General features: G+C 41.7%; 1 protein-coding gene across 1 annotated transcript in view; it reads left to right on the top strand.

Annotated features, from left to right (window-relative positions):
• LOC115460153 (serine/threonine-protein phosphatase 6 regulatory ankyrin repeat subunit B-like) overlaps positions 1-12,131 on the top strand; it is a 182,981-nt gene that overhangs the window by 151,923 nt on the left and 18,927 nt on the right. The window contains exon 25 of the mRNA XM_030189994.1: positions 4,201-5,572. Coding sequence (XP_030045854.1) covers positions 4,201-5,572 — 1,372 coding nt within the window. The remainder of the gene's footprint in view (positions 1-4,200; positions 5,573-12,131) is intronic.

Here is a 12,131-nt window from a genome sequence, read left to right as displayed (position 1 = left end):
CCACGTGGAGTTCTTAGGCGCCATATATAGAATTTGGCCCTATGCTATAAAGGGTGCTCAGCCCAGAGCGTGCTTTATAGAGCAGCACTTAGCACGGATTTTTCACGGTACCTAATTGTGAGCACCATGTACTGAATCTGGCCCTAAAAGGACAATTCTTTAAACTGGACACTAATATTTACTTACAGAAATTATTTGAATGCTAACATTCGTGCATCTATGTGTACACATACCTGCATATATCCCATCTAAGTGCTTTTTTTGTAGAAACATGCCTACCTTGTAGTGTGTAATTGCAAAGAGGCATTCACCCGGACAGGACATAGCAAAGTTCCTGCTTATGCATGTAATGTACAGAATTCTCTAAGGGACCCTTTTACTAAGCTATGGTAACAAGATCCCTGCGCTAGCGGCGGGGGCCATTTTTGCTGCTTGTTGAGGCCCTTTTTACCACAGTGGGTGAAAAGGCCGAAAAAAGACATGGCCATGCGGTGATTGGTGTTACTGCATAGCCATTTATTTATGTATTTATTTATTTGCTGCATTTGTAGCCCACATTTTCCCACCTATTTGCAGGCTCAATGTGGCTTACAATATGTTACAACAACATTCACATTAATGGAATAAGAATTTCAGAATACAGATTCAGATAAGGTACATAAGAATATCATGTGCCGGGAGCAAGACAACCTGCAGATGCACTGGGCAGGAAAGTTGGGGCTCTTTCCTGCCCCAAAGAGGTCACTAGATCATCAGGGCACCACATTAAGATAAAGGAGGGGGAGGGAAGGGTTAGTGAATGGAGTCACGTGGGTAGAGGGAGGCTGGAAAATTGGGGAGGGGATATACATGGGGGAGATTATTTTTTTTGGGGGGGGGGTCAAAGTGACAGGGGGCAGGATGGGTTGTGACAGGGGGTGGAGTGAAGTATTACATAGGTGGGGCAGGTTGTGGCAGGGGCGGGGCAGGGATGCGATAGGGGGTGGGGCATTTGTCCTCTTTTTCCTTAGGGCAAATATGGTAACCCTAGGAATATCGGCCTCCTCCTCTCTATACTGTTGGTAAGGTCCAGAATCCAGGAGCATGCTGGGATAGTGAGAGTCCAGAAAGGATCTTGACATAAGAATATTCTCCTTGAGGCTTGAAACAGTTTTAGGGATGAGGCTTTTGCTTTTTCTTTCTGAATTTCTATTATGAGGCTAGTATACTAAGCTGCACAGTTCTTTTTCATAAGGGGAACTTAAAGGGCTAGCTTCTCTATATAGCGCCTAAGAAATTGGTACAAAAAAAAAAATAGCACTCAGCTAGGTTTCTAAAATAGTACTTATGCCTGGGAATCACGCCTAACTTTAGACATGGCCATTTGTACCAACTGAAACATGGTATAAATCCATGTGCCTAAATAAGGCGCTTATCCCATTTATTCTATAACTACATGCATAAATTCTAGAAACACTCCCAATCCAGCCATGGCCCTCCCATTTCCTCACCCCTTTTCGGACTCACGCATAAAATATAGGCATGGATCCGGTGCCTAAATTTATGCACGTAACTGCTAATTAAATCCAATTAGAATTAATAATTGCTTTCTAAGATGCCAATTGCCAGCACTAATTGGTTCATTACTCAATTAAGTTGCACATGCCCAAATTTGCGCAAGCAAGTCAAAGCGCTATATATAGGATCCAGGAGAAATTGCACAAAAACACACCAGCAAACATGAAAATACAGGCATTTTTATGTTTTAATGCATAAAGCCCTTTTTGTGAAAATACATTATAAATGTTCCAATAGGGGTCAACCAGTACCGTTTTCCAAGATAGCATTAGGAGAGTAGAAGTGAATGGAGATCACTTCTGCCCCCTTCAGGTAGGGCTCCAAGTTTACATTAACTTTTTGAAGAGTGAATGTGGGCCAAGGGTCATTGAAGGGGGGTTGGTCCCAGTTTGTTTGTTTGTTTTTTTAAGCATGGGGCGTAGAAAGGAGTAGGGCTTTGCCATGTGATGGGGCTTTTGTATCTTTAGAGCCACTATGGGATTGGGAGGCTTAGAAGGGAGAAGGCCAATTGGCTCTGGAGCCATACAACCCCTTTACAAACCTTGCCACCATCTTGCAAAGGAGACACATTTTATGAAAACATGTGTGTTCCCATGACTGGGAATGCACATATATTTGTGTGTGAAATATAGATACAGAAGCTCACGAGCAAAGAAATTTGCATCTGTAGCTAAACCTGCAGTTCTTACAGGTACTTTGAGTGTTAATTTGTGGATATTATACTGTTGTCTGCTAAGAATTAGTAGGTAGGTGGAGTAAAAAAGGGTAATTCTCTATAGGCTGCCTAATATTAGGCTCTGGGGTGATACACGCCAAGTGTGAATTCTAGATCGGGAATTATGCATATGCCTTTATACAATTCTAACATAAGTCCTTAGTTACCTGTTTATGGCTGGTATAAATGCTTGTGCCTATCTGCTAGTATTCTTTAACCCATATGCATAAGGGGAAGGGAATGGGACTTGATATACTGCCTTTCTGTGGTTTTTGCAACTACATTCAAAGCAGTTTACATATATTCAGGTACTTATTTGTACCTGAGGCAATGGTAGGTTAAGTCACAAGGAGCTGCAGTGGGAATTGAACCCATTTCCGCAAGATCAAAGTCTGCTGCAGTAACCACTGGGCTACGCCTCCACTAAGATGCCTGTCATCTGCCCATACCCCTCCCAGGTCCATGCCTCTTTTTCAGTTGCACACTATCCGGCCGATATTCAGACCGCAGGAGGCAGGCTGGCTATGTGCTGCGATCGGCGCTGAGCCTGGATATTCAATTCCATTTCTAGTGACCAGCATTGAGTATTTGGGGTTTTTTGGCTGGCTTAACCGGCCAAGTAAATATTCAGCGCTGGCCAATTAAGTTTATAGCAGGCAAAAGTAGGCCTGCTATCTAGGAGCCTTGATTTGGCTGTCAAACTTAGCCGGCCAAATGCTTGAATATTTGTGGAGAGCCTAACCAGGTATCTCACATTGAATATTAGCATTTAGCCGGCTTAGCACTATTTAACCAGCCAGGAGCTATTCCTGGTCGCTTATACAGCACTGAATATCGACTGGTATGGATTTTGGTCACTCAGTTAGCTGAATACCAACTAAGGGCAGTAACATGCCTAGTGGTTAGGGTGGTGGACTTTGGTCCTGTGGAACTGAGGAACTGAGTTCAATTCCCACTTCAGGCACAGGCAGCTCCTTGTGACTCTGGGCAAGTCACTTAACCCTCCATTGCCCCATGTAAGCCGCATTGAGCCTGCCATGAGTGGGAAAGCGCGGGGTACAAAAGTAACACAAAAAAATTCCACAAGGAACAACACAATAAAAGAGAAGAAAGACCTTATGACAGCAGTTATCAAACTGTGCGCCGCAGCATCCTGGTATATTGCAGCAAACTCTCAGTGGTGCCGCAGCAGACCCCATCCTCCCTCCCACTGCCACTCAAACTGCTACTGCTCCCCCCAATCCAGCATCTGCCTCTTCCATATCCACGCTCCCCCCCACACACACATCCATCCCTACTGCTGCCTCTGCTGCTTCTTTAGCACACCTTTGTTAAAGGACCCCTCAATGTGTAATTAAATTCTAGAATTCATTGCCAGAGAATGTGGTAAACGCAGTTAGCTTAGCATGGTTTAAAAAAGGTTTGGATAATTTCCACAAAGAAAAATCCAATATTTATTTCTAGGATAGCCAGTATACTGATCCAAGCACTTGTGACCCTGATTGGCCACTGTTTGAAACAGTATACTTGATGGACCTTCATTCTGTCCCAGTATGAGAATACTTACATTCTTATGTTCTATAACTTATGTATGTAAGTTTAAAGAATTAGGAGGAAAGTGTAATAAATGAAATGAAAGGCTGATGCTTTCACCTTTGTATCTGTTTCCCTAATTCCCTGGTCATAAACTACTTATCACAACAGCAATCAATTCCAAACTTCAAATTCTATAACCACATACATTGTATCCATAGCTTCTATGGTGCCACTGTTTAATCCAACTGTATTGATTATTTGGGTGGGGAGGGGTCAGGCTACTTTGAAATGTAATTTTCCACATACATTTTTTCTCAGTACTTGATTTGTGAAGACATTTTTTTTGAAACTTTTTTATTTTGTCCTTTTAACTGTTGTGTTTGTTCTTATAGTTTATTCTTGACCTTATGATCTGTGGGAAGCTGAAAAACAACAAAGCAATTGAGGAGTTTGTCCTCCATTCCACCGCTCCCCTGGATACAGCCATCAAGCTTTCTCAAGCATTCAGCGTTGCGGCTCTAAGAGAGAAAGAGCGAGCCATGGACCTCATCAATGCTGCCAAATACAGTGAATGCATGGCCACAGAGCTTCTCTCCATGGCCTTGGGAAGCAAAAGTGCTGGCTGTCTTCTCCGTGCTGTGGATCACAGGGGCACAACTATGCTGGACTGTTTAATTGAATGTGAACAAAAGGATGTCGTGGCACACCCGGCTGTGCAGAAGTACCTGTCAGATATCTGGTACGGCAGCCTGCAATGGGCACCATGGAAAATAGTCCTCTTGTTTTTCTCCTTCTTGATGTGTCCTCTCGTCTGGTTGGTGTTCTCTTTACCACTCAAGCACGGGTTCAACAAAATCCCAATTATGAAATTTATGACCCATTTGGCATCCCATATATTCCTGCTTGTATTGTTTATTCTAACTGTTGTTTACCCTCCGCTGAGTCCTGTGTACGAAGGGCATATGACACCAGGTTGGAACGAATGGCTACTTTTAGCTTGGCTGTCTGGAACACTGGTCTCAGAATTCACCCACCCTGGAGAAAGGGTGGGCCTTGCATGGATTCGACTGTTTGTCCTGGGATTTTCTGCTGTCGCCTTCTTCTGCCATTTGCTAGCTTTTCTGTTTATGGACACAGATCGTTTGCACTGCCTTTTTGCCAGAAACATTTTCCTTGGAGTTGCCATGACTCTATCCTTCGTGCAGTTCTTGGAGTTCCTTACCTTTCATCATCTCTTTGGTCCATGGGCTATCATTATCAGGGACCTCATAAAGGACCTGACCCGGTTTGCCGTCATCCTGGGCTTGTTCCATGTGGCCTTCACCATGCAGCTATCTGCAGTGTACCAGCCCGTCTACCCTGAACCAAAAATGAACCAGTCAATAGTTAATGAAAACGGAACTGCAAAAAATGATTACCCTATTCAGGACCCAGTTGATATTACTGTTGTTTTATTTTTCTCTCTTTTTGGCCTTATTGATCCTGAGTGCCTGCCTCCACTCAACAGGACCCCCCATTTCACCTTTGTTATTGTCCGCTTTGTCTTCGGAGTGTACTTGGTAGTGACCTTGATTGTGCTGATCAACCTTTTGATAGCGATGATGAGTGATACGTACCAGAGGATCCAAGCACATTCTGACACTGAGTGGAAATTCGGGAGAGCCATACTGATCAGGGACATGACACGGAAGTCTGGAACGCCATCTCCATTCAACCTCTGCACCAATCTTTTCTATTACATCAAAATATTCTGCAAATACAAAGGTACAGCCTACAATTTGCATGCACTACGTTTACAACTGAAGGATTTTACATTTCAGTTGGGAGGACATTTTTAAAGTGTCACAAAGGGCTCAGCTCAACTACTCAACATAGTAGAAGCTAAAGCTCTGGAGTGCCCACACATGTATAACCCTCAAATGAGATCCTTTGATTTCCATATAAATGCATCTGTGTTTTTGTTTTCTTTAGTTCCTTCTCAAATCTGTTTAGTTTAGTGATTAAAATCAATCTCCCCTGATATTCAAAAGCATTTATCTGGTCAGGATCAGTATCTCGCTGGTTAAATGCCCCATAACTGGCTATCCGTGAATTTTCAGTGGGACATAACCAGCCATGGTCCACTGAAAATTTGCGGTTGATGGCTAGTAGATAGCCAGTCATTTCGCACGATATAACCGTCTATCCACTGATTTTCAGCGCAAGTTTGGTGGCCATATTTGGCTACATGAATACTAGGCCTATCTTCAACCAATTCAAACTTAACCGGCCAGTGTTGAATATTGGTTTGGCCGGTTAAGTTTCAACTGGCCAAAAATGCTCATCTAACTCCTCTCTTCTGAATATCGGGCCCACTGTTTTTATACTAATTGTCTGTACAGTCAAAACTGCATGTGAAAGTTCTAGATGCATTACTTTCTACATAGGCCTAATTTTTAAACTGGCCTAATGGGATAGAAATCTTAGGGCCCTGTTTACTAAGCCATGCTAGAGGCACACCAGCATTTTTAGCTCATACTAAACATTAGTGCACGCTAACCGTGTAGATGCCCATAATATTCCTATGGGTGTCTACACAGCCTGCGCTAATTTTTATTATGTGCTAAAAATGCTAGCGTACCTTAGTAAACAGGACCCTTAATGAAATAGTCTGTATGTGAATTGGCCTGGAGTAAAAAATACACTGACTAATATTCAAACCGATTTAACTGGCCACAGTACAGTTAAATTGCTTGTTCAGAGCTATCCACTCATCACTGAAAATTAGCAGTGAGTGTCTAAGTGAAAATTGGCTATTTGGGGCGCATTCCGGGGGTGGAGTCAGCAGTTGGCTGGTTAAGTGCTGATATTCAGTGCTTAACTGGCCAAGTAACTGCATAAATGAGACTGTATAAAATACAGTCCTATCTTTATGCAGCAACCCATGGCTGGTTAAGTTCTGATTATTGACTTAGCCAGTGCTGCATAAACTGGATATTTAATGCCAAAGTTTGGAAATGCCCAGCATTGAATATCCAGGAATAACGCTGGTGGAAGTCAGCAAAATGCTCACCGCCACCGGCTGAATATTTACGCCACAGTTTCTATTTTTCTGACAAGAGGAGTAACCTAATGGTTAGTGCAAAAGTCTGCAGACTAGGAGAACCAGGCTTGATTCCCACTGCAGCTCCTTGTGACCCTGGGAAAAGTCATTTAACCCTTCATTGCCCTAGGTCCAAAATAAGTACCTGTATATAATATGTAAACTGCTTTGAGTGTAACCACAGAAAGGTAGTATATCAAATCCCATCCCATATCCCTTTTAAAATAGTCATTTTATTTAAACCACAAATGTTATTGTTTCAACCCCAGTATAAATAATTCAAAACAAAGAAAAACACATAAACCGTCCTCATAAGAATCAATCAAGAAAATGTAATATCTCCAAATTCATTTAAAATTGTTACATAGCAGTCTCTCAGTGCACTATGGGACAAAATGAACAAGAAGCATGCCTCTAGTAATATTCCCCCAAACTAAAAAAAGTCATATCTAGTAAATAAAAGCCCTCAATTTTGACACCAGAAAGCCAAACGTTCAACAGTTCCATAAGTTTGCCGCTCCAAATAACAAGATGAACGAGAGGGTAGATTTACAGTGAGATACTCAGAGGCTCCAGAGAAATCCTAGGAATTAAAATATTGTTTTCTTATTGCAAATGTTAGAAGGTTAGCTCATCTCATTTTAATCAACAAAGGGGGTATTTTAACAAACAGCGGTAAAAGGTGGCCCACGGTAGCATCGGCAAGTGGGATTGTCACAGTCTGAGGCCATTTTTTACCACCGCCGGTAAGAAGGCCTTTTTTAAAGGGCCAGTAAATGGCCATGCAGTAATTAAAAATTGCTACATGGCCATTTACTGCTGGATAACTACAAAAAGAGGAAGGCTACTGTGATTCTAACTCAAAAGATGAACATCAACAAGTGAAGAGTCCAGTGTACACGTTTAAATAATCAACACGATGTATTAAAATTCCAAATATTCCTTTATTCTCAAATATTATCTTCTTTTATATATAAAAAGTAGTTGAGCATTTAGCTATGGCTCGACGGTGGCCAAACCCGTTTCACTTTACATGCTTCATCAGGAGCTGTGCATCAACTTTCTTATAATATCAAACAAGATGGTAGCACATATTTTTGTGATCACATTGCATCTTATCAAACCCTAATTCTTTCATGTAGCATTCTTAGCATGTAAAATGAAAGGGGTTTGTGTAGGATAGGCGTTTTCAACTTTGGTCTTCAAGGACTAATTTTTAGCATAACCAAAACATGCAAATTCACCCAGGTTTTATACCAGGTGCATCCAAATATATCTGGTGAATATTCATGGTGGGCATTATGAAAACCAGGCAAATATTTGTCCCTCAAGGACTAGAGCTGAGAACCCCTGCCTTCTTCCCCTTTCCAATCTCTAGCTTTGAGTGTCTATCTATGTCGTATCCAGACCCAGAACAACTTTAAGGTAATTTAAAACATTTATTAACTGCTTCTCCGATAAACTAAGGGGGTCTTTTACAAAGGTGTGCTAGCATTTTTAGTATGCGCTAAGTTTTAGCACACACTAAATGCTAGAGACACCCATATATTCCTGTGGGTGTCTTTAGCGTTGAGCACATGCTTAATTTTAGCTCACGCTAAAAACGCTAGCATGCCTTTGTGGAGGAGTGGCCTAGTGGTTAGGGTGGTGGACTTTGGTCCTGGGGAACTGAGGAGCTGAGTTCAATTCCCACGTCAGACACAAGCAGCTCCTTGTGACTCTGGGCAAGTCACTTAATCCTCCATTGCCCCATGTAAGCTGCATTGAGCCTGCCATGAGTGGGAAAGCGTGGGGTACAAATGTAACAAAAATAAATAAAAGGACCCCTTAGCTGGTAATTTTACAAGTACTATTTGTACTTTAAATGTCCCAATCTCAGCATATTACTAAGTATTAGTAGCCAAAAGATATAAACTGGTATTTTACAAAAGGGCAGGATAAAATGTGTAAGCCATTAAAATATATGGGGCAGGTGGAGGCGTGTCGAGAGCAATATTGGGCAACTATCAAAAGCGGCACTGTATCAGCGACATCTAACCTCAATTACGTATAGCACATCCAATGCCAGATGAATGTTGGGACTTAGACCACCTTTAAATCATGATTAAGTGCCACTGCAGCATGTCCCTGTCACCACTGCATTGGGGCTGATTGTGAGAGAGCTGAGATTCTGTGAGCCTGATTGCCATTTCTTGTCCACCCATATATGTTATCTGAAACCCCTCCTTCTCCACACCTGTTACCTACCCTGCCTTCCAATATCATGCCAAATACCTCTTGCCCCTCACCTTCCCCTCTCTCTCTCTCTCTCTCTCTCTCTGGGGTGCAGTGGGTCCCTTCTGTGATCTTGTCTGGTTCTCAACATGTACATCATTCTAGCCCTTGTACTGTCTGAGGTAAGGTTTCCCTTGTGGGACAAGAACTGCTGCTTTGGAGCCAGTACAAACCTTCCGATGCTACCCTCTGCCAGAGATTGTAAAATGGCAAGCATGACATTTACATAAGCCTTTAAAAACCATCTAGATGGGAAGGCTGTAAATGTTGCTATTTGTTACGTCCAAGTTTCTGAAATTGCTGGCAGTTCTAAATGTTTAGGGCTGCAAAACATCTGTGCTTGCCATTTTACAAATCCGATAGCTTCTGTGGCTCAGTTTTGAAACATGAACCAGACTTGTTTATAGAAGATTTGAGTAGTGCAATAATTTGTTTATTTCAATTGGTTTTTATGATTTGATGCCCTTTATATTGTATTTCCTAATGATGGATGTACCTTATTCCATTTCTGTGCAGTGCCTCAGAGCAGGGCAAAAAATGTTGCCATGCAATGGGGAAGTACCTTAGTGGTTAGCACACTAGGCTGGACATCCAGGGGTGCCTGGTTCAAATCCCACTGTTGCTCCTTGTGATCTTGGGCATGTCACTTAACCCTCCATTGTCTCAGGTACAAAATTAGATTGTAAGCCTGACAGGGTTTAAACTATTGATGAAATGTAGCTGGAAAGCAATGACTACAAACGCTTGCAGTCTAAACAACAAAATTAATGATCTGCATATCCCAATGATAGAGACATATTTACATATTGTTACTATCACAGAGACATGGTTCAATGACTCCCATGAATGGGACACAAACATACTGGGCTATAATCTATTTAAGAAGGAGATGGTCAAAAAAGTGGAGGGGCAGCTGTATATGTGGGAAACAATATCAAAGCAACTGAAATGCAGGGTCTTGGGGAGATAAAGAAGCGATACAGATTGCTTTAAAAAGAGAAGATGGAACCTCTGTCCACATGGATGTTGACATAATCATAGCAACTTAATAGAGATATCCAAAAGATGGGAAGATAGGGGAGGTACTGTTGCTGAGAGAATTCAACCTGCAAGATATGGATTGGAAAGTTCTAACTGAAGAATAGGAAAGAAGTAGAGAGATCATGGATGCCTTTCAAAGTCTTCTGCACAGATAAATAGTGAAAGAAGGAGCAATGCTGGATCTGGTATTCACAAATGGGGAAAGTGTGTCTAATTTCCGAGTGGATGGCCACCTTAGCAGTAGTGATCATCAAACAGTTTGGTTTGATATGACAGCTAAAGCGGAGGGCAGCCACATGAACTCAAAATCTTTGGATTTCAAGCACACTGACTTTGGTAAAATGGGGGAGTACCTGAAGAAAGAGCTGATGGGATGGGACCAAGCTGAAATGAGCTATAAAAATGGTTACTGACCGTTATGTGAGGAGAGTAAATAAAAGCATGAGAAAAAGGAAACCAATATGGTTCTCCAAACATGACGAGGGGTTCCAACTTCTCACTTCCATCCATATTGCAGCAAAGGAGGATCGTCAGTCGGTCCTTCAACGTTTTACCTCCAGTAGTTTCGGCATGTTTAAATGCAAGTGTTCCATCAGGAATCGCTCGCCAGTAGAGACTGTTTTCATCAGCGGAACGGTAAGACTTTAACACTGGCTGAACGAATAGAAGTTCTTAAAAAATTAGAAAACAAACAAAGTCAAGCATCTATTGCTAAAGAACTTAAAGGTGCACAAAGCAATGGGACTGGATGTGATCTATCCCAGGATATTGAGGGAGCTCAGAGAGTGTGCTGTTCTAGGCAAAGTATAGAGTACCTTCAACATCCAGTTTAAACCATCCCCAAGTGGAAGCTTTACCAGTAGACTCTCAGTTCTTAAGCAAATCTTCTTTATTGTAGTACTCAGAGTAAACAAAGAAAATCCAATTTACAGTTCAGTTGCTTAGACATAATTGTTGCCTTCTGAATATAGCCACTCCAGAGGCAAGGAGTTAGCCAGAACCCAGCCCAGCTGAGAGGAAAAGCTGTAAATCTCAAAGGACATAAGGGAGAGAAATTCAGGGCAAATAAAAGGGGAATAACATGGGGAAATACTGAAAAATCTGATGGAATTGCAGTAGATTAAGGAGGGATTAGCTCCCTAGAACAGCTGCTGATCACCAAGGCATACAAGGAAGACTGGGCACTCTCACACAGCCCACAGGGGCAGAGAGGGAAGTCCGGTCCTAGCTCAGAGCTAACAGCCAATAGGGAAAGCTCACAAGAAGTCAATCACAGGATACTGCAAACTATAGGAAAATCAGTCCTAATACACACCTATGGAACTTTGGAAGGCTAAGTGCTTTGAAAATATGCCTGTTGTCTATTATACACATAATGCGATTGAATACAGATAATACTCATATTAAATATACACAACAATGCACCCTGCCTCAAGAGGAGCTGTGGAGCAAAGCAGTGACCTGCAGTGAAACAAGCGATCAATTTTCACACCATTTTTATGGGATATGAAGCCATTGTGTATGCATCGGGTTGACCTGGATTAAAGTGGAAGGGTCCCTTATATTATCACTTGTTGATTTCATTTCATCAGGAAAGAGCGGACTTTTTTCCAGGATATCAACAATCATGAGGACATTCAAGATTGTTTCGCAGGATAAATACGTTTCATTTTGTAGTGTGCAAGATTTTTCAGCAGTAACATCAACATCTCATTTTTGTTGCATTTTTTGTATTATTTGTTTGATATTCAGTTTGATGATTAAAATTTGTTATCAGTGGAACTTTGAAAGTGTAGTAGTGGTTGAATCAGTTTAACTCCTGGCCACTATGGGTGCATTTGCATGAACTGAGCACATTGCATCATATCATTTTATGTATTTTCAGGCTATTCAGTTTTACACTGTGCTAGTTGATATTGTATGTAG

The sequence above is a fragment of the Microcaecilia unicolor genome, chromosome 1, assembly GCF_901765095.1.
Source record: "Microcaecilia unicolor chromosome 1, aMicUni1.1, whole genome shotgun sequence".
In the NCBI taxonomy this organism is placed as follows: domain Eukaryota; kingdom Metazoa; phylum Chordata; class Amphibia; order Gymnophiona; family Siphonopidae; genus Microcaecilia; species Microcaecilia unicolor.
The sequence above is the reverse complement of the archived record's forward strand: the minus strand, read 5'-3'. Positions and strand labels throughout refer to the sequence as shown.